The sequence below is a fragment of the Crinia signifera genome, chromosome 2, assembly GCF_055691185.1.
Source record: "Crinia signifera chromosome 2, ASM5569118v1, whole genome shotgun sequence".
Lineage (NCBI taxonomy): Eukaryota > Metazoa > Chordata > Amphibia > Anura > Myobatrachidae > Crinia > Crinia signifera.
The window spans coordinates 1841830-1868808 of NC_139218.1; the positions used below are offsets into that span (position 1 = coordinate 1841830).

Genomic DNA, 26979 nt, shown 5'->3' on the forward strand with positions numbered 1-26979 from the left:
CCCACATCCAGGCCTCTCTCTGGCCCTCTCTTGCTGCCCCCACATCCAGGCCTCTCTGGCCCTCTCTTGCTGCCCCCACATCCAGGCCTCTCTGGCCCTCTCTTGCTGCCCCCACATCCAGGCCTCTCTCTGGCCCTCTCTTGCTTCCCCCACATCCAGGCCTCTCTCTGGCCCTCTCTTGCTGCCCCCCCATCCATGCCTCTCTCTTACCCTCTCTTGCTGCCCCCACATCCAGGCCTCTCTCTGGCCCTCTCTTGCTGCCCCCACATCCAGGCCTCTCTCTGGCCCTCTCTTGCTTCCCCCACATCCAGGCCTCTCTCTGGCCCTCTCTTGCTTCCCCCACATCCAGGCCTCTCTCTGGCCCTCTCTTGCTTCCCCCACATCCAGGCCTCTCTCTGGCCCTCTCTTGCTTCCCCCACATCCAGGCCTCTCTCTGGCCCTCTCTTGCTTCCCCCACATCCAGGCCTCTCTCTGGCCCTCTCTTCCTGCCCCCCACATCCAGGGCTCTCTCTGGCCCTCTCTTGCTGCCCCCCACATCCAGGGCTCTCTCTGGCCCTTTCTTGCTGCCCCCACATCCAGGCCTCTCTGGCCCTCTTGCTGCACCCAAACATCCAGGCCTCTCTCTGGCCCTCTCTTGCTGCCCCCACATCCAGGCCTCTCTCTGGCCCGCTTTTGCTTCCCCCACATCCAGGCCTCTCTCTGGCCCGCTCTTGCTTCCCCCACATCCAGGCCTCTCTGGCCCTCTTGCTGCACCCAAACATCCAGGCCTCTCTCTGGCCCTCTCTTGCTGCCCCCACATCCAGGCCTCTCTCTGGCCCTCTCTTGCTGCCCCCACATCCAGGCCTCTTTCTGGCCCTCTCTTGCTTCCCCCACATCCAGGCCTCTCTCTGGCCCTCTCTTGCTGCCCCCACATCCAGGCCTCTCTCTGGCCCTCTCTTGCTTCCCCCACATCCAGGCCTCTCTCTGGCCCTTTCTTGCTGCCCCCACATCCAGGCCTCTCTGGCCTTCTCTTGCTGCACCCAAACATCCAGGCCTCTCTCTGGCCCTCTCTTGCTGCCCCCACATCCAGGCCTCTCTCTGGCCCTCTCTTGCTGCCCCCACATCCAGGCCTCTCTCTGACCCTCTCTTCCTGCCCCCACATCCAGGCCTCTCTCTGACCCTCTCTTGCTGCCCCCCACATCCAGGCCTCTCTCTGACCCTCTCTTGCTGCCCCACACATCCAGGCCTCTCTCTGACCCTCTCTTGCTGCCCCCCACATCTAGGCCTCCCTGGTTACACACACATAAAAAACATCAATTTGTATAAAAAAATAATTTATTTAGTTAATTTTAGCAGTAAAAAGGAGTCATGGCTCGCTAGTGTCCCTCAGTCACAGACTGGAAATTGTGCAATATTTGTGGTGGACGAGGCAGGTGTAGAGGCCACAGAGAAGGGACAATGGTGGACGAGACATGTGCGGAGGCCACAGAGAAGGGACAATGGGGGACGAGACAGGTGCAGAGGCCACAGAGGAGGGACAATAGTGGACGAGACAGGTGCGTGGCCACAGAGGATGGACATTGGTGGATGGGACAGGTGCGGGGACAGTGGTGGACGATACTGCTGCGGAAGCTAGAAATGAGGGACAGTGAATGATAATCAGCCCAGAGTCTGTGATTAAGGACGAGAGGTACGGAGGCCGAGAACTCAATACATTTTAACATTCTGAGGAACGGTTCTAGAATAAATAAGTCTCCAGCTGCTGTACATTCCAGTATAAATATCATCGGAGTCATTTCTTCCAGCTCTGTACAAATACATTAGAAAGTTTGTTCTGTGCTTAGACATTATTGCTGTGGAGACCCCTCCAGCGCTCAGATGCCCCCTGTGCACGGGGTATATTGCAGGACTCTCTGGCAGGGAAGGGGTTCTGAGGTACAGGTCATTAGGCGGCACACTGGGCAATATTAGGGTCACAGACCGCACTACAAAGCTCGGCCGTCGGGACCCCCAGTTGATGCTGTGTGATGCCGGATTCCAGGAGAAACGTGGGGTCTGCCGGGTGTTCCTGAGGACTGGGTGAGGACAGGGAGATCTGCAGCAATCTGGAGAGAGACCACCAGGATTAGAGAGCTCATTATATCAGATACATTGTTTACATGACGCCTCACGGTGCCTCGCATCGTCTACATTACGCCTCACGGTGCCTCGCATCGTCTACATTACGCCTCACGGTGCCTCGCATCCTCTACATTACGCCTCACATCCTCTACATTACGCCTCACGGTGCCTCGCATCCTCTACATTACGCCTCACGGTGCCTCGCATCCTCTACATTACGCCTCGCATCCTCTACATTACGCCTCACGGTGCCTCGCATCGTCTACATTACACCTCACAGTGCCTCGCATCATCTACATTACACCTCACGGTGCCTCGCATCATCTACATTACGCCTCACGGTGCCTCGCATCATCTACATTACACCTCACGGTGCCTCGCATCATCTACATTACGCCTCACGGTGCCTCGCATCATCTACATTACACCTCACGGAGCCTCGCATCATCTACATTTCGCCTCACCGTGCCTCACATCATCTACATTACACCTTACGGTGCCTCGCATCATCTACATTACACCTCACGGTGCCTCGCATCATCTACATTACACCTCGCGGTGCCTCGCATCATCTACATTACACCTCACAGTGCCTCGCATCATCTACATTACACCTCACAGTGCCTCGCATCATCTACATTACGCCTCACGGTGCCTCACATCATCTACATTACGCCTCACGGTGCCTCGCATCATCTACATTTCGCCTCACGGTGCCTCCCATCATCTACATTACACCTCACGGTGCCTCGCATCATCTACATTACACCTCACGGTGCCTCCCATCATCTACATTACACCTCACGGTGCCTCACATCATCTACATTACACCTCACGGTGCCTCGCATCATCTACATTACACCTCACAGTGCCTCGCATCATCTACATTACACCTCACGGTGCCTCACATCATCTACATTACGCTTCACGGTGCCTCACATCATCTACATTACGCTTCACGGTGCCTCACTCACCTCTGCTGCTGTAACACATTCAGTAAGAAGCCCTGTGATTTGTCTGCACAGCGCCCCCCACGGGCAGGGAGCCCTCGGTGCCGGAGCTTGCTGAGACACAGGAGACCCCGGACTCGGACTGACCTCCTCAGCTGGCGGAGGCCGCTGGTTCCTGCACAGATAGGAAGGGGCTATTAGTCACCTGCACATACAGTGTGGTCCCCCGTGCCTCATCCCCGAATATACAGTGCGGTGGCCGATGCCTCATTCCGGAATATACAGTGTGGTGCCCCGTGCGTCATCCCTGATTATACACGACATTCATCCCCCGGGAGGAGGGATCACCCACAACATTCACACTCGGAGAAGGGATCACACCTCCACGTTCACACCCGGAGGAGGGATCACCCACAACATTCACACTCGGAGAAGGGATCACACCCGGAGGAGGGATCACACACACACCCGGAGGGAGGGATTATCCAACACATTCATACCTTGATTTAGGGATCACCCACCACATTCACACCTAGGGAGGAGGGATCACCCAACATATTCCGGGAGGAGGGATCACCCACAATAGTCACACCCACTGATTGCCGCCACATTGATACCTTGGGTGAGGGAAGTGTCCGAGGCTCTCCTACCCTCCTGGAAGGTGACAGGGAGGAGGCAGCTGGCTGTAGTAATGCCCTGATATTGCAGGACAGGAGTAGCAGACTGGGCACTGAGCGGTGTCGCTGAGCAGAGGGTAGCGGACCCCTGGGGTGGATGAAAGCAGGATGGCAGTAGACAGTTTTCCAGGCTGTTAGACGGAGCAGACGTGGAGACCAGGATACCTGTGTGTGAGTAAGTAAGTCAGATGACAGCGGAAGTGCTAAGGGGAGCAGACAGGTGAGAGCCAAGTGGCCGACACTTACTTGGAGCCGCCGGTCTCTCGGATCTGTGTCTCAGGGTGGCTTCATTTGGCTCTTCTAGCAGCGGGGAGGAAGGGGAAAACGTGGACCCCACTACGGACCTCGACTCCCCCAGATGTAGCAGCAACTGCACAGCAAGAAGCAGAGATCAGTCCCCGTCCCTAACAGCAGTCCCCTAATCCACAGCCCGATGTAGGAGCCAGCTCACCTGCAGTGGTCCGCTGAGCTCACAATCACAGTCTGCCAGCATGGCCTGAGGCTGACACAGCATCGGGGGGGCCCCAGAACAGGAAATCTGCAGGAACAGGAAATTACCGATATCATCCATGTGCTAGTTATACATACGTGTCCTCCTCACATTATACATACGTGTCCTCAACACCCAACTACACACATTATACACACGTGTCCTCCTCACCCAACTACACACATTATACATACGTGTCCTCCTCACCCAACTACACACATTATACATACGTGTCCTCCTCACCCAACTACACACATTATACATACGTGTCCTCAACACCCAACTACACACACGTGTCCTCCTCACCCAACTACACACATTATACATACGTGTTCTCCTCACCCAACTACACACATTATACATACGTGTCCTCCTCACATCATACATATGTGTCCTCCCCACCCAACTACACACATTATACATACGTGTCCTCCTCACCCAACTACACACATTATACATACGTGTCCTCCTCACATCATACATATGTGTCCTCCTCACCCAACTACACACATTATACATACGTGTCCTCACCCAACTACACACATTATACATACGTGTCCTCCTCACCCAACTACATACATCATACATATGTGTCCTCCTCACCCAACTACACACATCATACATACGTGTCCTCCTCACCAAAATACACACAGCATACATACGTGTCCTCAACACCCAACTACACACATTATACATACGTGTCCTCCTCACCCAACTACACACATTATACATCCGTGTCCTCCTCACCCAACTACACACATTATACATCCGTGTCCTCCTCACCCAACTACACACATCATACATCCGTGTCCTCCTCACCCAAATACACACATCATACATACGTGTCCTCCTCACCCAACTACACATCATACATACGTGTCCTCCTCACATCATACATATGTGTCCTCCTCACCCAACTACACACATTATACATACGTGTCCTCCTCACCCAACTACACACATTATACATACGTGTCCTCCTCACCCAACTACACACATCATACATACGTGTCCTCCTCACCCAACTACACACATCATACATATGTGTCCTCCTCACCCAAATACACACATCATACATACGTGTCCTCCTCACATCATACATACGTGTCCTCCTCACCCAACTACACACATCATACATACGTGTCCTCCTCACCCAACTACACACATCATACATACGTGTCCTCCTCACCCAAATACACACATCATACATACGTGTCCTCCTCACCCAAATACACACATCATACATACGTGTCCTCCTCACCCAACTACACACATCATACATACGTGTCCTCCTCACCCAACTACACACATCATACATACGTGTCCTCCTCACCCAACTACACACATCATACATACGTGTCCTCCTCACCCAAATACACACATCATACATACGTGTCCTCCTCACCCAACTACACATCATACATACGTGTCCTCCTCACATCATACATATGTGTCCTCCTCACCCAACTACACACATCATACACACGTGTCCTCCTCACCCAACTACACACATCATACAAACGTGTCCTCTCCCAACTACACATCATACATACGTGTCCTCCTCACCCAAATACACACATCACACATGTGTCCTCCTCACCCAACTACACACATCATACATATGTGTCCTCCTCACCCAACTACACACATCATACATACGTGTCCTCCTCACCCAACTACACACATCATACATACGTGTCCTCCTCACCCAACTACACATCATACATACGTGTCCTCCTCACATCATACATGTGTCCTCCTCACCCAACTACACACATCATACATACGTGTCCTCCTCACCCAACTACACACATCATACAAACGTGTCCTCACCCAACTACACATCATACATACGTGTCCTCCTCACCCAACTACACACATCATACAAACGTGTCCTCTCCCAACTACACATCATACATACGTGTCCTCCTCACCCAAATACACACATCATACATGTGTCCTCCTCACCCAACTACACACATCATACATACGTGTCCTCCTCACCCAACTACACACATCATACATAAGTGTCCTCCTCACCCAAATACACACATCATACATACGTGTCCTCCTCACCCAACTACACATCATACATACGTGTCCTCCTCACATCATACATATGTGTCCTCCTCACCCAACTACACACATCATACATACGTGTCCTCCTCACCCAACTACACACATCATACAAACGTGTCCTCACCCAACTACACATCATACATACGTGTCCTCCTCACCCAAATACACACATCATACATGTGTCCTCCTCACCCAACTACACACATCATACATATGTGTCCTCCTCACCCAACTACACACATCATACATACACGTCCTCCTCACCCAACTACACACATACACGTGTCCTCCTCACCCAACTACACACATCATACATACACGTGTCCTCCTCACCCAACTACACACATCATACATACACGTGTCCTCCTCACCCAACTACCCACATCATACACGTGTCTTCCTCACCCAACTACACACATCATACATATGTGTCCTCCTCACCCAACTACCCACACGCTACACACACACACACACACACACACACATCCTCCTCACCCAACTACGCACGTTATACATAAAGGTCTGCCTCACCTAACTACACACACACACACACGCGCTATACATACTATAGTCAAATATAATAAACATATGCTTTCTCTCAACAATACAGGCTAGTCAAATCCATTATACCTACATGTCCTTACCTAGTTACACACACACATTCATCATACATGTAACACACAGTATAATCACCTTTGTGCAGTCCAGGGGGGCTGGCATTTGGGACGAGACTTGTCCGAGGCGGGACACCTGCAGCCTCTCCACCAGGAGGAAATAGATGGCAGCGTAATGATCATATGTGTCGTCCTGTACAGCCTAGGATCAGAGGGATTACAATCAGGCTACTGCTATGTCCTCTCTCTATAATCCATTCCCGGGCCAGGACAATCACATGCAGTGCGCACCACTCACCTGTAGGGTGCGCTCTCTGTCTATGCCCAGATTCTGCATGATGGCCAGGACTTGCAGACAGGGTGTAGGGAGAGCACTTTGCAAAGGAGGCTGGGGACGGACACCCTGAAACCATCGGTGCTGCCGTATGTGTGCAACGCTCAGTCGCTTCCCTGGATCCACAGCCAACATCCGGCGGAGCAGAGACTCACAGTCTGAGGACAAGAGGCAGAACCATCATATAGGAGGGGAAATGGTCAGAAACAGGCCATGTACCCACAGCTCCTGGCACATGACTACACCTCCCCCGCTCTTCTCACCTTGGGACATGTAGTACGGGATTCGGAATCTCCCTTCAAGGACCCTCTGTCGCAGGGTGGGCAAGTTTGGTCCATCAAAGGGGAACGATCCACAGAGTAACACGTACAGAACAACGCCCAAACTCTACACGGAGAGAAATGACAGTTAGGGTGGATGGATCCCCAACTGCCATCAGGCACCGTATACAACCAACAAACTCTCCTTACCCAGACGTCTAGAAGTGGCCCCTCGTACTCCTTTCCTTGAAATACCTCCGGAGCAGCGTATGGGGGGCTGCCACACCAAGTATTCAGGGGCCGTCCTTCCATATAGAAATTACCAAATCCAAAATCTGGGGACAAGATAAGGACATAGGTTATTGTCCACCCCCATTTACATCATCTCCTCCCCGGCATCCTGAGCGTCCCTATCACCCCTGCTCCCCGGGATCCTGTGCGTCCTATCACCCCTGCTTCCCGGGATCCTGTGCGTCCTATCACCCCTGCTCCCCGGGATCCTGTGCGCCCTATCACCCCTGCTCGCCGGGATCCTGTGCGTCCTATCACCCCTGCTCCCCGGGATCCTGTGCGTCCTATCACCCCTGCTCCCCGGGATCATGTGCGTCCTATCACCCCTACTCCCCGGGATCCGGTGCAGCCTATCACCCTGCTTCCCGGATCCTGTGCATCCTATCACCCCTACTCCCTGGGATTCTGTGCATCCTATCACCCCTGCTTCCCGGGATCCTGTGCGTCCTATCACCCCTGCTCCCCGGGATCCTGTGCGTCCTATCACCCCTGCTCCCCGGGATCCTGTGCATCCCATCACCCCTGCTCCCCGGGATCCTGTGCGTCCTATCACCCCTGCTCCCCGGGATCCTGTGCGTCCTATCACCCCTGCTCCCCGGGATCCTGTGCGTCCTATCACCCCTGCTCCCCGGGATCATGTGCGTCCTATCACCCCTACTCCCCGGGATCCGGTGCAGCCTATCACCCTGCTTCCCGGATCCTGTGCATCCTATCACCCCTACTCCCTGGGATTCTGTGCATCCTATCACCCCTGCTCCCCGGGATCCTGTGCGTCCTATCACCCCTGCTCCCCGGGATCCTGTGCGTCCTATCTCCCCGGGATCCTGTGCGTCCTATCACCCCTACTCCCCGGGATCCTGTGCGTCCTATCACCCCTACTCCCCGGGATCCTGTGCGTCCTATCACCCCTGCTCCCCGGGATCCTGTGCGTCCTATCACCCCTGCTCCCCGGGATCCTGTGCGTCCTATCACCCCTACTCCCCGGGATCCTGTGCGTCCTATCACCCCTGCTCCCCGGGATCCGGTGCAGCCTATCACCCTGCTTCCCGGATCCTGTGCGTCCTATCACCCCTGCTTCCAAGATCCTGTGCGTCCTATCACCCCTGCTTCCAAGATCCTGTGCTTCCGAACACCCCTACTCCCTGGCAGGGGTGGATTGGCCACCGGAAAACCGGGCCATTTCCCGGTGGGCCGGTCCAGACATGGCCGCTACCCCCCCCCCCATTTCCTGGTGGGCCGGGGTGGTGCCCCCCCATGCACTAACCTGCCAACTTTACGTCCATGTTCTCATCCAGCAGCAGGTTTTCCGTCTTAAGGTCTCGGTGGACAATATTTTGGGAGTGGCAATACTCCACAGCCGACAGGATCTGCAGGAACTTATCCCGGGCCTCATCCTCAGACAGGCGGCCGCGCACAGTCAGGTAATCTACAGGACATGGTGGGTGCTCAGAATGGGTCTGGGTGCTGATCAGAGCTGAGTGTTCCCCACACTACATAGCAGGCACTGCCCCCTCCTACTGCCTGTATAACCCACACTGGCGCTTCCTGCCCCTGGTGCTGCCCCCTCCCCCCACATGTATAACCCGCCCCTGGCACTGCCCCCTCCTACTGCCTGTATAACCCACACTGGCGCTTCCTGCCCCTGGTGCTGCTCCCTCCCCCCACATGTATAACCCGCCCCTGGCACTGCCCCCTCCTACTGCCTGTATAACCCGCCACTGGCGCTTCCTGCCCCTGGTGCTGCCCCCTCCCCCCACATGTATAACCCGCCCCTGGCACTGCCCCCTCCCCCATCTGCATATCCCGCCCCTGGCACTGCCCTCTCCCCGCCTGCATATCCCGCCCCTGGCACTGCCCCCTCCTACCGCCTGTATAACCCGCCCCTGGCACTGCCCCCTCCTACCGCCTGTATAACCCGCCCCTGGCACTGCCCCCTCCCCGCCTGCATATCCCGCCCCTGGCACTTCCCCCTCCTACTGCCTGTATAACCCGCCACTGGCGCTTCCTGCCCCTGGTGCTGCCCCCTCCCCCCACATGTATAACCCGCCCCTGGCACTGCCCCCTCCCCCATCTGCATATCCCGCCCCTGGCACTGCCCTCTCCCCGCCTGCATATCCCGCCCCTGGCACTGCCCCCTCCTACCGCCTGTATAACCCGCCCCTGGCACTGCCCCCTCCTACCGCCTGTATAACCCGCCCCTGGCACTGCCCCCTCCCCGCCTGCATATCCCGCCCCTGGCACTTCCCCCTCCTACCGCCTGTATAACCCGCCACTGGCGCTGCCCCCTCCCCACCTGCTTATCCTGCCCCTGGTGCTGCCCCTTCCTCCCACCTGCATAACCCGCCACTGCCCCCTCCCCCGTCTGCATAACCCACCCCTGGTGCTGCCCCCTTCCCCACCTGCATTAGCCATCGCTGGCACTGCCCCCTCCCCACACATGTATAACCCGCCCCTGGCTCTGCCTTCTCCTCCTGTCTGCAAATCCCACCCCTGGCACTGCCCCCTCCCCGTCTGCATATCCCGCCCCTGGCACTGCCCCATCCCCGTCTGCATATCCCGCCCCTGGCACTGCCCCCTCCCCACCTGCATATCCCGCCCCTGGCACTGCCCCCTCCCCACCTGCATATCCCGCCCCTGGCACTGCCCCCTCCCCACCTGCATATCCCGCCCCTGGCACTGCCCCCTCCCCGCCTGCATATCCCGCCCCTGGCACTGCCCCCTTCCCTCCTGCATATCCCGCCCCTGGCACTGCCCCCTCCCCGCCTGCATATCCCGCCCCTGGCACTGCCCCATCCCCCGTCTGCATATCCCGCCCCTGGCACTGCCCCTTCCCCCGTCTGCATATCCCGCCCCTGGCACTGCCCCCTCCCCGCCTGCATATCCCACCCCTGGCACTGCCCTCTCCCCCGTCTGCATATCCCACCCCTGGCACTGCCCCATCTCCCGTCTGCATATCCCGCCCCTGGCACTGCCCCCTCCCCACCTGCATATCCTGCCCCTGGCTTTGCCCCTTCCTACCACCTGTATTACCCGCCACTGGCACTGCCCTCTCCCCTCCCACCTGCATAACCCATCGCTGGCACAGCCCCCTGCCCCCCACCTGCATAACCCATCACTGGCACTTCCCCTTCCCCCCACCTGCATAACCTGCCCACATGTATAACTCGCCTCTGCCTTCTCCTTCTGCCTGCAAATCCCTCCCCTGGCGCCGCCCACCTGCATAAACCGCCCCTGGCACTGCCCCCTCCCCCACCTGTATAGCCCGCCAGTGGCATTGGCATCACATGGAGTAAATTGGTTCTGGAACTCACCGAATAGCTCTCCATGTTTGGCGTATTCTGTGACGATGTAGATCATGTCTCTGGTCTCCATCACCTGCAAACATAGATTCCAACATGTCATGTCATGGGCTAACAGGGGGCAGAGCCCAGCCACTCCATGGCACTATGAGAAAGAGGGGCAGAGTACAGGGACGCACTGGCTCAGCGAGGGGCAGAGCACAGGGACGCACTGGCTCAGCGAGGGGTAGAGTGCAGGTGATGTACTGGCGCAGCGAGGGGCAGGGCATAGGGGATGTGCTGGTGCAGCGAGGGGCAGAGCGCAGATGTGACCATGCACTCACCTGATAGAGTCGGATCACCTGGGAGTGGCGCGGCGAGGGGCAGAACGCAGGGGATGTGGTGGCGTAGCGAGGGGCAGAGCACAGGGACGCACTGGCTCAGCGAGGGGTAGAGTGCAGGTGATGTACTGGCGCAGCGAGGGGCAGGGCATAGGGGACGTGCTGGCGCAGCGAGGGGCAGAGCGCAGATGTGATGTGACCATGCACTCACCTGATAGAGTCGGATCACCTGGGAGTGGCGCGGCGAGGGGCAGAACGCAGGGGATGTGCTGGCGTAGCGAGGGGCAGGGCATAGGGGACATGCTGGCGCAGCGAGTGGCAGAGCCATGCACTCACCTGATACAGTCGGATCACATGGGGGTGGCGCGGCGAGGGGCAGAACGCAGGGGATATGGTGGCGTAGCGAGGGGCAGGGCATAGGGGACATGCTGGCGCAGCGAGGGGCAGAGCCATGCACTCACCTGATACAGTCGGATCACATGGGGGTGGCGCGGCGAGGGGCAGAACGCAGGGGATGTGGTGGCGTAGCGAGGGGCAGGGCATAGGGGACATGCTGGCGCAGCGAGGGGCAGAGCCATGCACTCACCTGATACAGTCGGATCACATGGGGGTGGCGCGGCGAGGGGCAGAACGCAGGGGATATGGTGGCGTAGCGAGGGGCAGGGCATAGGGGACGTGCTGGCGCAGCGAGGGGCAGAGCGCAGATGTGATGTGACCATGCACTCACATGATAGAGTCGGATCACCTGGGAGTGGCTCAGCGAGGGGTAGAGTGCAGGTGATGTACTGGCGCAGCGAGAGGCAGGCCATAGGGGACATGCTGGCGCAGCGAGGGGCAGGGCATAGGGGACGTGCTGGCGCAGCGAGGGGCAGGGCATAGGGGACGTGCTGGCGCAGCGAGAGGCAGGCCATAGGGGACATGCTGGCGCAGCGAGGGGCAGGGCATAGGGGACGTGCGGGCGCAGCGAGGGGCAGAGCCATGCACTCACCTGATACAGTCGGATCACATGGGGGTGGCGCGGCGAGGGGCAGAACGCAGGGGATGTGGTGGCGCAGCGAGGGGCAGGGCATAGGGGACATGCGGGCGCAGCGAGGGGCAGAGCCATGCACTCACCTGATACAGTCAGATCACCTGGGGGTGGCGCAGCGAGGGGCAGGGCATAGGGGACATGCTGGCGCAGCGAGGGACAGAGCCATGCACTCACCTGATACAGTCGGATCACATGGGAGTGGCGCGGCGAGGGGCAGAACGCAGGGGACGTGCTGGCGCAGCGAGGGGCAGGGCATAGGGGACATGCTGGCGCAGCGAGGGGCAGAGCCATGCACTCACCTGATACAGTCGGATCACATGGGGGTGGCGCAGACGTTTCATGATCTGGACTTCTCTATAAACCTTCTCCAAATTTGCACGGTCCAGCCGCGTTTTATCAATAATTTTAATGGCGACCTGCGCAAGAACAGATCAGCGTGAGACCCGAGGCGCCGGTATGCCTCCACCCACCCAGGACTATTACTACCCCCATTACCTGAGTGTTGGTCACCCGATGCCGGGCCAGCTTCACCACTGCAAAATTCCCTTTGCCAAGAGTCCCTTCAATGTCATAAAACCCAACCCGGAGAGGCCTGCGGGGGGCGCTGCCTGCAGCACAGTTGTCTTTCAGCATGACCATCCTGTGGGGGAGATAACAGGAGTCAGAGTCTATGTGATGAAAGCATTTGGAGAGGGGGTCTGTATGCAGGGGGTGGGGGAGAGGTTACATATGGGAAAGGTGATTATTGGACAGTAATGGGGTGACACTAGCAGATGATGGGGCAACTGGAGATGACGGGGTGACAGGGGGAGATACTGAGGTGACAGGAGGAGATACTGAGGTGACAGGAAGAGATGATGGGGTGACAGGAGGAGATGATGGGGTGACAGGAGGAGATACTGAGGTGACAGGAAGAGATTATGGGGTGACAGGAGGAGATACTGAGGTGACAGGAAGAGATGATGGGGTGACAGGAGGAGATGATGGGGTGACAGGGGGAGATGATGGGGTGACAGGGGGAGATACTGAGGTGACAGGAAGAGATTATGGGGTGACAGGAGGAGATACTGGGGTGACAGGAGGAGATACTGGGGTGACAGGGGGAGATGATGGGGTGACAGGGGGAGATGATGGGGTGACAGGGGGAGATACTGGGGTGACAGGAGGAGATACTGGGGTGACAGGGGGAGATGATGGGGTGACAGGGGGAGATACTGGGGTGACAGGGGGAGATACTGAGGTGACAGGAAGAGATTATGGGGTGACAGGAGGAGATACTGGGGTGACGGGGAGATGATGGGGTGACAGGGGGAGATACTGGGGTGACAGGAGGAGATACTGAGGTGACAAGAAGAGATGATGGGGTGACAGGAGGAGATATTGGGGTAACAGGGGGAGATATTGGGGTGACAGGGGGAGATATTGGGGTGACAGGGGGAGATACTGGGGTGACAGGGGGAGATACTGGGGTGACAGGGGGAGATACTGGGGTGACAGGAGGAGATACTGGGGTGACAGGAGGAGATACTGGGGTGACAGGGGGAGATGACGGGGTGACAGGGGGAGATGACGGGGTGACAGGGGGAGATGACGGGGTGACAGGGGGAGATGATGGGGTGACAGGGGGAGATACTGGGGTGACAGGAGGAGATGATGGGGTGACAGGAGGAGATGATGGGGTGACAGGGGGAGATGATGGGGTGACAGGGGGAGATACTGAGGTGACAGGAAGAGATGATGGGGTGACAGGGGGAGATGATGGGGTGACAGGGGGAGATACTGGGGTGACAGGGGGAGATGATGGGGTGACAGGAGGAGATACTGGGGTGACAGGGGGAGATACTGGGGTGACAGGGGGAGATGATGGGGTGACAGGGGGAGATACTGGGGTGACAGGGGGAGATACTGGGGTGACGGGGAGATGATGGGGTGACAGGGGGAGATGATGGGGTGACAGGGGGAGATGATGGGGTGACAGGGGGAGATACTGAGGTGACAGGAAGAGATGATGGGGTGACAGGAGGAGATATTGAGGTGACAGGGGGAGATACTGGGGTGACAGGGGGAGATACTGGGGTGACAGGGGGAGATACTGGGGTGGCAGGAGGAGATATTGGGGTGACAGGGGGAGATACTGGGGTGACAGGGGGAGATGATGGGGTGACAGGGGGAGATACTGGGGTGGCAGGAGGAGATGATGGGGTGACAGGGGGAGATGATGGGGTGACGGGGAGATGATGGGGTGACAGGGGGAGATACTGGGGTGAGATATTGGGAGGAGATGATGGGGTGACAGGGGGAGATACTGGGGTGACAGGGGGAGATACTGGGGTGACAGGAGGAGATGATGGGGTGACAGGGGGAGATACTGGGGTGAGATATTGGGAGGAGATGATGGGGTGACAGGGGGAGATACTGGGGTGACAGGGGGAGATACTGGGGTGACAGGGGGAGATACTGGGGTGACAGGGGGAGATACTGGGGTGACAGGAGGAGATGATGGGGTGACAGGAGGAGATGATGGGGTGACAATAGGAGATGATGGGGTGACAGGGGGAGATGATGGGGTGACAGGGGGAGATGATGGGGTGACAGGGGGAGATACTGGGGTGACAGGATGAGATATTGGGGTGACAGGGGGAGATGATGGGGTGACAGGATGATATATTGGGAGGAGATGATGGGGTGACAGGGGGAGATACTGGGGTGACAGGAGGAGATGATGGGGTGACAGGGGGAGATACTGGGGTGACAGGGGGAGATGATGGGGTGACAGGGGGAGATGATGGGGTGACAGGAGGAGATGATGGGGTGACAGGGGGAGATACTGGGGTGACAGGGGGAGATGATGGGGTGACAGGGGGAGATGATGGGGTGACAGGGGGAGATACTGGGGTGACAGGGGGAGATACTGGGGTGACAGGAGGAGATGATGGGGTGACAGGGGGAGATACTGGGGTGACAGGGGGAGATGATGGGGTGACAGGGGGAGATGATGGGGTGACAGGGGGAGATGATGGGGTGACAGGAGGAGATGATGGGGTGACAGGGGGAGATACTGGGGTGACAGGGGGAGATGATGGGGTGACAGGGGGAGATGATGGGGTGACAGGGGGAGATACTGGGGTGACAGGGGGAGATGATGGGGTGACAGGAGGAGATACTGGGGTGACAGGAGGAGATGATGGGGTGACAGGAGGAGATGATGGGGTGACAGGAGGAGATGATGGGGTGACAGGGGGAGATACTGGGGTGACAGGGGGAGATGATGGGGTGACAGGAGGAGATACTGGGGTGACAGGAGGAGATGACGGGGTGACAGGGGGAGATGATGGGGTGACAGGGGGAGATACTGGGGTGACAGGGGGAGATACTGGGGTGACAGGGGGAGATACTGGGGTGACAGGGGGAGATGATGGGGTGACAGGGGGAGATGATGGGGTGACAGGAGGAGATGATGGGGTGACAGGAGGAGATGATGGGGTGACAGGGGGAAATACTGGGGTGACAGGGGGAGATACTGGAGTGACAGGAGGAGATGATGGGGTGACAGGGGGAGATACTGGGGTGACAGGGGAGATACTGGGGTGACAGGGGGAGATGATGGGGTGACAGGAGGAGATGATGGGGTGACAGGAGGAGATGATGGGGTGACAGGGGGAAATACTGGGGTGACAGGGGGAGATACTGGAGTGACAGGAGGAGATGATAGGGTGACAGGGGGAGATACTGGGGTGACAGGGGGAGATACTGGGGTGACAGGGGGAGATGATGGGGTGACAGGGGGAGATGATGGGGTGACAGGAGGAGATGATGGGGTGACAGGAGGAGATGATGGGGTGACAGGAGGAGATGATGGGGTGACAGGGGGAGATACTGAGGTGACAGGAGGAGATGATGGGGTGACAGGAGGAGATGATGGGGTGACAGGGGGAAATACTGGGGTGACAGGGGGAGATGATGGGGTGACAGGGGGAGATGATGGGGTGACAGGGGGAGATACTGAGGTGACAGGAGGAGATGATGGGGTGACAGGAGGAGATGATGGGGTGACAGGGGGAGATACTGGGGTGACAGGAGGAGATGATGGGGTGACAGGGGGAGATACTGGGGTGACAGGAGATGATGGGGTGACAGGGGGAGATGATGGGGTGACAGGAGGAGATGATGGGGTGACAGGGGGAGATACTGGGGTGACAGGAGGAGATGATGGGGTGACAGGAGGAGATACTGGGGTGACAGGAGGAGATGATGGGGTGACAGGAGGAGATACTGGGGTGACAGGGGGAGATGATGGGGGGGTTACAGGGCAGATGACGGGGGCAGTAGTCGTACAGCCGGTGTCACACACTCACCTGACGCTTTGTGCCGGGGGTCCGCTGCTACTGCCGGGCGATGCTCGGGTGTGCGGGTGTCACATCATTATACACCCGTCTCTCTATGTCACATGTTGCTCAGACCCCTTGTTATGTAACCCCGCCCAGTCCGTCCATAGTCACGCCCATTGACGTAACTATGACGCGAAACCATCCATTACTCCGCCCCGTTGCCTGGTGACAGGGATCTCTGACGCGCACGCTGATGTCCGGTCTCCATGGCGACCGGCTGTGTACGTCATTGAGCAGCTGGCGCCATAATCGTCCGGTATCAATGTCAGCAGGGAGCGCATGCGCAGCATCACAGTGACGTCACCGCTCTGAGAAGTAACACAGCGCCATCAGCCGGCCGCATTGCAGAATACATAGGCCACCCACAGCCATATATCCCCTACACCCACAGGCCACAGCCCTATATCCCCCTACACCCAAAGGCCACCCACAGCCATATATCCCCTACACCCATAGGCCACCCACAGCCATATATCCCCTACACCCATAGGCCACAGCCCTATATCCCCTACACCCACAGGCCACAGCCCTATATCCCCCTACACCCATAGGCCACCCACAGCCATATATCCCCTACACCCATAGGCCACCCACAGCCATATATCCCCTACACCCATAGGCCACAGCCCTATATCCCCTACACCCACAGGCCACAGCCCTATATCCCCCTACACCCATAGGCCACCCACAGCCCTATATCCCCCTACACCTTAAGGCCACCCACAGCCATATATCCCCCTACACCCATAGGCCACAGCCCTATATCCCCCTACACCCATAGGCCACAGCCCTATATCCCCTACACCCATAGGCCACCCACAGCCATATATCCCCTACACCCATAGGCCACCCACAGCCATATATCCCCTACACCCATAGGCCACAGCCCTATATCCCCTACACCCACAGGCCACAGCCCTATATCCCCCTACACCCATAGGCCACCCACAGCCATATATCCCCTACACCCATAGGCCACCCACAGCCATATATCCCCTACACCCATAGGCCACAGCCCTATATCCCCTACACCCACAGGCCACAGCCCTATATCCCCCTACACCCATAGGCCACCCACAGCCATATATCCCCTACACCCATAGGCCACAGCCATATATCCCCTACACCCACAGGCCACAGCCCTATATCCCCCTACACCCGTAGGCCACCCACAGCCATATACCCCCTACACCCATAAGCCACCCACAGCCATATATCCCCTACACCCACTGGCCACAGCCCTATATCCCCCTACACCCATAGGCCACCCACAGCCATATATCCCCTACACTCATAGGCCACCCACAGCCATATATCCGCCTACACCCATAGGCCACAGCCCTATATCCCCTACACCCACAAGCCGCAGCCATATATCCCCTACACCCACAGGCCACAGCCCTATATCCCCCTACACCCATAGGCCACCCACAGCCATATATCCCCTACACCCATAGGCCACCCACAGCCCTATATCCCCTACACCAACAGGCCGCAGCCCTATATCCCCTACACCCACAGGCCGCAGCCATATATCCCCTACACCCACAGGCCGCAGCCCTATATCCCCCTACATTCACAGGCCGCAGCCCTATACCCCCTACACCCATAGGCCACCCGCAGCCCCATATCCCCTACACCCATAGGCCACCCGCAGCCCTATATCCCCCTACACCCATAGGCCACCCACAGCCATATATCCCCCTACACCCATAGGCCACAGCCATATATCCCCCTACACCCACAGGCCGCAGCCCTATATCCCCCTACACTCACAGGCCGCAGCCCTATATCCCCTACACCCATAGGCCACCCGCAGCCCTATATCCCCCTACACCCATAGGCCACCCACAGCCATATATCCCCCTACACCCATAGGCCACAGCCCTATATCCCCCTACACCCATAGGCCACCCACAGCCATATATCCCCCTACACCAGGCATGTCCAAACTCAGGCCCGGGGGGCCAATTGCGACCCCTGCTGTTATTTCAAGCGGCCCGCAGCCTCCAGCTGGAAGCAGGCAGAGCATCAGATGTGGGAAGCACAGCACAGGACAATAAAGGTGGGGCCCTGGCGAGCGCGCCTTTACCTTGCTGTCTGCTGCAGTGAGGAGGTGCCGGCCGCCACAGTCAGATGTGTTTGGCGTCCTACCCCTGCAGCTGCAATGCATACCTCCCAACTGTCCCGATTACAGCGGGACAGTCCCGATTTTCGGGTCCTGTCCCGCTGTCCCACCCGCGGCAGGCATTGTCCCGCTGCGGGGGGTGGCAGTTGGGAGACCCCCCCAATCTAATAGAATAGACGCTGTGCGCATGCGCACAGCGTCTATTCTCGTATGAAGATGAGGTAGTGGCTAATTAGCATAAGCCTCACCCTCATTTGCATACACCCCGCCCCCTTTTCGGGCACTCGCGCAGCTTCGCCACGCGAGTGTCCCTATTTCACCAACACAGAAGTTGGGAGGTATGCAATGGTATATCACCCTACTCCACAATCAAAGGCCCTTATTCCGATCTAAGCGGTAACGGCCGCATGCGGCCGTTCCGCCGATGTTTTCGCTCTGCGCATGTGCAGAGGGCACTCTGCGCATGTGCAGGCGAAATCGCCGCACAATTTTTTTTACCGCCGCAAAGGGGGTGGATAGGGGCGTGAGGGGCTACTTAGCCTCATTTCCCTATGCATACGCCCCGCGTTTCATGGGCGTTCCCATGCAAACGCGGGGCGTACGCATGGTAATGAGGCTGTGACGCATATGTTGGGGGCGGGCATCTGACATCGCCGGATGTTAGCTGCCCGCCCCCATACATGCTTTCACACGGACAAGTGTCCGTGAGGTCTATGGGTGCGGGAGCTGGTGGAGCGTGCGGCCCTGCCTTCGATGGTCGGCGACCATCGAATGCAGGGGGCTGCTCCAAGATGGTGGAGGCGTATCCCCCGCCATTTTCATGCGGACCGCCACATGTTCGCGTACGGACGGCCGTGGCGATCCGTATGGAAGGCGGGGATTCGCCTGCACGGTCGGAGCCGCATATGCGGCTCCGGCCGCACCAAGCAGAATAAGGGCCGAAGTGACAGCAGTGTTTGGGGAGGGGGCAGCAAGGGGGAAGCTTGCTCCCGTAACATGCAGAGCGGAGGAGGGCAGCAGCGGGAGCCCAAGCATCTCCTGTCCTTGCAGTGCCTGCTTTGCCTCTCCTTCCTCTGGCTCACACAAGGGGCTGGGAAACATACAGAGAAGGCTGGGGGACATACAGTGAATGGGGGCAGAGTGGGGGACCATTCTGATGTGATTAATGATTCAAAGAATGTCAGGCTGAATGGTCGGCCCCCACACATTTACACTTCACCAAATCTGGCCCTCGTCGCAAAAAAGTTTGGACACCCCTGCCCTACACCCATAGGCATAGTTGCCAAGTCAGCTTAAAACAAGCGGATTTGGGCTTGTTTTTTTTCGTGAGTTGCTTATTGTTTTGGAGGGTTGCTTGTTGCTTGTTGCTTGTTTTGGGCTTATAATTTTTTTTAGCAGCTTATTTTGGGCTTGTTTTATTTTGGGCTTGCTGTTGTGTTTTTTTGTAATTGACATTATGTGCACTGATATAAGGGACACACACAGGTGAGAACTAGTAGAACATAAGTAGAGGCTGATGGAAATGCTAATGATCTCTCACTGGGCGGTATTCAATGAGCCTGATTCGCCATGTTTTTATGGTGAATTTGTGCTGTTTGGCGAATTTTTGACTAAAACGGTGAATCACCCTATTCAATGACCACATGGCGAATACATTTGAAGGTTTTTTCGCCATGATTCACCGAGTAGCAATCGCTATCTTTTTATGGTGAAGTGGAATGTGAACTTTTAAAATAAAGTGTTTTTTTTTTTTACATTTGGTGTCAAAAAATCAGGAATTTTATTCTGAGGAGGGGCATGCTATTTTTATTCATGTGCTGTAAGCACATGAATATATATTTAATAAAAAAAAAAACATATTTTTTTTTTATTTTTTTTTACACAGCAGCCAGCAGGGGGCGCCGGAGCCGAGCCGCTCATTAGATATTCATATATTCACTGCACCCGATCGTTACGATCGGGTGTAGAGAATATACGCGGTCCACTGCTGGCACCCCGGGGGGGCAGCCTGTGCTGCCTGGCACCCGGGGAGCCCACCTCCCCCCCACAAACGTTCTGGGGCAGGCAGAGAAACTTCCATCTCCCTGCCTGCCACCGCCCTCAGGCTCCCTGCGGCGTTAGCTCATATTCGCCAGTCAGGGGCAACGAGCCCCTGACTCATTGAATACCGGAGCCAGCAAGGCTCCGGAACGTGGCGAATGTGCAGCGAATCCTAAAAAGGATTTGCTGCACCTCGCAGGTATTCTCATTGAATACCGCCCATTATCTCTGTTGTGGCTGTCTGCTGCTTGTGTGTATTCAGTAGGGCTAATCTGATATTAACAATGATGCTTGTTGTAAGATTGTTTTATTTTTACTTAAGGTGACCATACAGGGTACCATTTAATGGGTGCGAAGCACGCTACCGCGCACAGCACATACTTGTTGTACTAGATTGTATTGCATCGCATTCAAAGCGCATGCAATGCGATCTAGTACAAAACATACACTGCATATCGCACAGTGTATGGGAACTTTACAAGAAATATTTCTCAGTGCATACAAAGAACCACAAATATATACAGCGGGCAATGTTCACTTGAAATATTTCTTTAGAGAAAAAATAAACGGAAAATATCTCAGATTCCCAATATCTCATATTGGGGCAGATGTATGAGGGAGCGCTATGGGGGAGATGGGGTTATCAGCAGGACTTTTTGCTCGCAGTCACCGCTGACCCTGTCAGTATTCAACTGACCCCCCCTCATACGCAAATTCCCCCTCGCTCCGTTTTTTGAGCGAGGGGGAATTTGCGAATGTGCCTCCAAAAGCTGCGAGAATCGAGGCTAATTACAGCGAGTTTGCTGCACTAGCCGCGGCTCTCGCAGTTTAGGGGAATCCTCACAGTTCTGTGACGGCGAGGATTCCCCCGGAACGTTGCATAGTGCGAGCGGCCGGCGCGGGGGTTAAACTGCGAGGATCACTGGTTTTCTGTGATCCTCGCAGTTTAACCCCCTCGCACCGGCATTGAATACCTGCCATTATGTGCACTGATCCCGCTTCTCCCCCATGTAAGAAGGAGCCACTGTGCGCAGGCCAATATGCAAGGTGAATGTATGAATGGTCCACAGTGCTGACCGCTACGCCCCCTGCCGATATCCGCTTCAACAGCCGCAGGGTTGCGAAGCCCTATCCCCAGGGGCGTAACCAGAAGTTTGTGGGCCCCATAGCAAAATTTACAATGGGGCCCCCCATGTCCATTACTCCTTACGTTAGACACCGCAATGTCCCACACTGTATATACTGTACACACAAGTCCCACACTATATATACTGCACACACACACATATATCCCACACTATATATATATATATTAAACATCCCATCATCTTACCCGTCCTTTTTCCAACATGTATCACCTTTAATACTTAAAACATCTACTTATGATAAACCTGAAATAATGACTCGGAGACTTAGGTTTGGCAGAAGTTGTTAACTGATTTATTTTTGTAGAATTTTTAACTAATTTTTGTTGATTTATTAATTGATTAATTAATGGTGGCCAAGAAAGAACGGCTATTAACTAAACTCCACCCCAACTACCAACGTAACTGGCCTAACTCGTAACAAGCGGTATCCAACTCAACCTTGTCGCCTTGACTACCCACCCCTCCGGGTGAGGTCGCTGACCCCGACACGGGTGTTACAGCAAACATGCCTAAGTCAATGAGAGGTGAGTACACCGAAAACAAGCCATGTACGTAAACTCAATAACTAATATCTAACTAATTTATTAAAAAACTGCCGTTCTTTCCCGCCAAAGCGGGGTTCTAACAGAATACCCCACACCGCCACCATCTAAACTACCGACTCAATGACTATCAACAGATCCTCCAAGAACATAAAGAGGCCCTCATCAACCAGATGAACCCCATCAGGCCGGAATAGGTGTTTATGACCGAACCTGATCCTCTCGTGAGCAACCACCGCCCCTCCTGAAGCCACCACCCACCGGGCTATTGCCGCATTAAGTTTTTTCCTGGACTCATCGATTGCCCTCGGGTTAGTAACCCCCCTCCAACAGAGCCGAGGAACAATAAATGACCACACTATGGTACATGCGGGCCAGGCCGAGCTAATGGCTGCCAGATCTTCTAAAATCCAGCCTCGCAGATCTAACTGAGGCACCTTCCCGAGATCATTACCTCCCAAGTGAATCACTAGTACCGATGGTAAACCGTACTTGCGTGCGCAGCTCAAGAGGAAATCCTTAAGGGCCCCCCAGGACATGCCCCGCACCCCTAACCACCTAATCGATCCAATGCAGGCAGAGGGGGGACCCTTACCTGCGCTAGCTAGCCTAGCCGCCCAATATACGAATGAGTGACCGACTACCCACACCTGGAGCCTATCGATCCCCCGACCTAAATGGGAGAGATGCAAGAGAGATGAAATAGGGTGTTAGACTGGACTGGTTAATTGGGAGCACCTTTACATATTTATGAGGATCTGCCAAAAAGAAAAAACAAATTGGTACTTATGTAGTATCTGGGCTGCCGATTTCTAAATCGGGTACATCGCATCGCATCGCATGCGACCATCGGATGCGATGCGATGCGATGCGATGCGATGACCCGATTTTTCCATAGGAATCAATGTTAAAATGGACTGAGTCCATTTTAACATGGAATTCAATGGGAAAAAGGGGTCCTTTTCATACCCCTACTATCCAAGTGGGCATGGAGTTGGATATAAACCTGTGGCGAGCGTAGCGAGCCACCGAGCCCGAAGCGTGGCGAGCGTAGCGAGCCCCGCGAGGGGACACAGAATACCGTCCCCTCGCGGGGCTCGCTTCGCTCGCCACGCTTCGGGCTCGGTGGCTTGCTGCGCTCGCCACAGGTTTATATCCAACTCCATGCCCACTTGGATAGTAGGGGTATGAAAAGGACCCCTTTTTCCCATTGAATTCCATGTTAAAATGGACTCAGTCCATTTTAACATTGATTCCTATGGAAAAATCGGGTCATCGCATCCGATGGTCGCATGCGATGCGATGCGATGCGATATCGCATCGCATCGCATCTGATTGTATGCCTTAACTTAAGGCATACAATCAAAAAATCGGCAGCCCAGATACTACATAAGTACCAACAAATTTGGTATGACGACTCGAGGCACATTCAAACAGTGCCTAAGACATGCTCCAATCACGATTGGAGCCATACCAGGACACAAGGGGAAAGAGACAAACAGGGGGAAGGGCAGGGTATTGGAAAGGAAAGGGTTGAAAGGTGTACTCGGCCAGAGAAAAAACGACTAGACCTGCTGAGGGACTTTAATTAGACTATAGCCAAATCAAGTAGCACCAGATTCAGTCCGTCAGATCAGGCAAAAAAGCGGGAAAACTCCGGACGCTGGCCCAACAGCAGAGCGTAGTTAAGCCCCGAGTAGGGTGGACATAGGGAAGGGTAAACAAATGACCATCCATCAACACGACAGTCACAAACAGACAAACTCAGCAACACTTGACAGCAGATGCGGCCTAATATATTTCTTGTAGCTTGCTGAGTGCCATCTCCCTAGGGCAGTGATTTTCAACCTTTTTACCTTGCGGCACACTAAATAGAACTTTAAAATTGTCAAGGCACACCCTAAGATCCCCACAGGCCAAAACACATTGGCCACCACAGGAAAAAAACAAACCTATTGGCTCCCACATTAAAAACAATCACACTGATCCCCACAGGTAACAAAAATAAAATACATTGGCCCTTTAGATGAAAAGAAGAGACCAGTAAATAACAGTTGAACTGGTGGTGGCTGTAAATGGGTTTGGGCATCTCTAGATCTGGGGGCACACTTGAGAACAGCTCAAGGCACACTAGTGTGCCACGGCACACTGGTTGAAAAACACTGCCTTAGGGATTTAATGTCCTCCACCGACCAGCCGGCCTCAGCTGCCGCAGTAGCGGCACCTATCCTGAAAGAATGCGTCCCGAAGTCTCGAGGCGACAGGCCCAACCGAGACAGGCAACGCCCCAGCATCCATCGGAACTGGTACAACGTCAGAGGCGAACCATCGTAATGTAGAAGCCAGGATCGCCCTGAGGAAAGCCTCACTAGCATATACAATGTACCTAATGATACAGGGCACACTGACTCGGGGACGACAGGGCCCATGGAGGACCACCTACCCCTGGCCGACTGGTCGGTCTTGGACCTTCTAATCCTAAACCACAATGTCCCTCCATCTAAGCGTATGTCAGACAGAAGGAGGGTCGCGTCCCTAGTCCTCGAGGGGGCAACTAGCTCGGATATCCGAAAAGCACCGTGGTAAGCCATGGAAAAGGCCAGCCTAAACAGCAGCGCTTCGAACGCAGAGCTAGCGCAATGCCCCACTCCTTCTAGTAGATCACGAAGAAGAGGGGCATTAATCGGCCGGCGACAGTCTGGAGGGGCTGGCACCCTCCGTGCCCAGCCCTTCATGGCCTTAGCGACTAGAAAACCCTTAGTAAAATCCGGCCGCCCTTTGACCCTAGCAAAGAAAGATATGCCCGCCAAGTACCTAGCTGCCACTGCCCTGGATTTTCCTGAGCTATATAAAAACCAAATGAAAGACAATAAACGCTGCTGACCCCGCCTACCTGGCTGCGCGCCCCCTCCTGAGAACGATTCCCATTCCGCCCATGCCTGCCGATAGCTTCGCAGTGTACGGGGAGCCAAGGAGGACTCCGCTAGCCCCTCCAGTCGGGCTCGATCTCCTGCCAAACATAAGAGGGGCAGGGCGTGCCCAACAGATCAGCATGAGGAGCAAGATCCCGAAAGCGCTGCCATTGAAAACACGAAAGAGCGTCCGCTATTTCATTATCAACACCGGGCACATGCTGAGCCCTAAACAATATATTATGACGCAGACATTGGAGGGAAAGCTGCGCCAGGACTCTCAACACTAACAGGGATTTGGCCTTTTGGTGATTGATGGCTTGCACAGCGCTGAAATTGTCGCACCAGAACAGCAGGCTCCTTTTCGCTAGGCGCGATCCCCAGATTTCCATGGCAACCATGATGGGAAAAAGCTCTAGCAGCAACAGGTCCCGGGTGAGGCCCTCATAGGACCACCCCCGTGGCCATACCTCCGCACACCAATGTCCATCCAAGAAGCAGCCGAAGCCAGCCGCTCCGGCTGCATCCGTATACAACTGAAGCTCTGAGTTTGCCACGGTCGGGGCGAGCCAAATCCGCACCCCGTTGAAATTCTCTAAAAACGAGGACCATACCTTCAAGTCCCGCCGAATTTCGGCGGACAAGCGGACTAAGTGGTGCGGCTTGATCACCCCAGCTGTGGCCCTCTCGAGCTTCCTGCAAAAAAGCCTGCCCATGGGGATGACTTTGCACGCAAAGTTGAGCTGCCCCAAAATTGACTGTGCTTGCCTCAGGGGGATCTTAGACCTACTCTCGCATTGCAAGATAGCCTCGCTGAGCCTGACTACCTTATCGGCCGGCAGGCTACAGCAGCCCTTCTCAGTATCTATTAAGATACCAAGAAATGACAGACAAGTACAAGGGCCCTCAGTCTTGTCGTCCGCGATGGGGACCCCGAAATGCCCGAACAGCGATTGAATCTTAAGCAAAATGCGGGCGCAGTGATCGGAGCCGGCCGGCCCGATGCACAGAAAGTCATCCAGGTAATGGGCGAGGCCGCCCCCATCAGATGAACTCTCAACACACCAGTGCAGAAAGGTACTGAACTTCTCAAAAAATGCACAAGAAACGGAGCACCCCATCGGCAAGCATTTGTCGATGAAATACTCCTCTCCGATGCGGAAGCCCATGTACCGAAATGAACTGGGGTGCAGGGGGAGAAGCCTGAAAGCAGACTCAACATCTACCTTAGCCATGAGCGCCCCCTGTCCAAACGACCGAACCATTGCCAGGGCATCGTCAAATGACTGATAAGTCACCGAACAATATTCCTCTGGGATGGCGTCGTTGACAGAAAAGCCCGCTGGGTAAGACAGATGCTGTATAAGGCGATACTTC

At 55.7% G+C, this 26979-nt stretch overlaps 1 protein-coding gene across 2 annotated transcripts; it reads right to left on the reverse strand.

Annotated features, from left to right (window-relative positions):
- Window positions 1-1296: 1296 nt before the first annotated feature.
- SIK1 (salt inducible kinase 1) lies at window positions 1297-16953 on the reverse strand. Of its 2 annotated transcripts, XM_083171435.1 has the most exons (14): window positions 16800-16953; window positions 12940-13084; window positions 12744-12860; window positions 11107-11170; window positions 9060-9221; window positions 7715-7839; window positions 7508-7631; window positions 7209-7402; window positions 6990-7112; window positions 4179-4265; window positions 3974-4097; window positions 3668-3892; window positions 3075-3225; window positions 1297-2084 (listed from the first exon to the last, which is right to left on the reverse strand). In XM_083171435.1, exons 2-14 carry the CDS (start codon window positions 13081-13083, stop codon window positions 1925-1927), a joined length of 1800 nt encoding a protein of 599 aa, XP_083027561.1. In that variant the 5' UTR covers window position 13084; window positions 16800-16953; the 3' UTR covers window positions 1297-1924. The 2 variants fall into 2 exon arrangements, with proteins under 2 accessions (XP_083027561.1, XP_083027562.1); XM_083171436.1 differs by lacking the exons at window positions 12744-12860; window positions 12940-13084; window positions 16800-16953 and adding an exon at window positions 11751-11882.
- Window positions 16954-26979: the final 10026 nt, after the last annotated feature.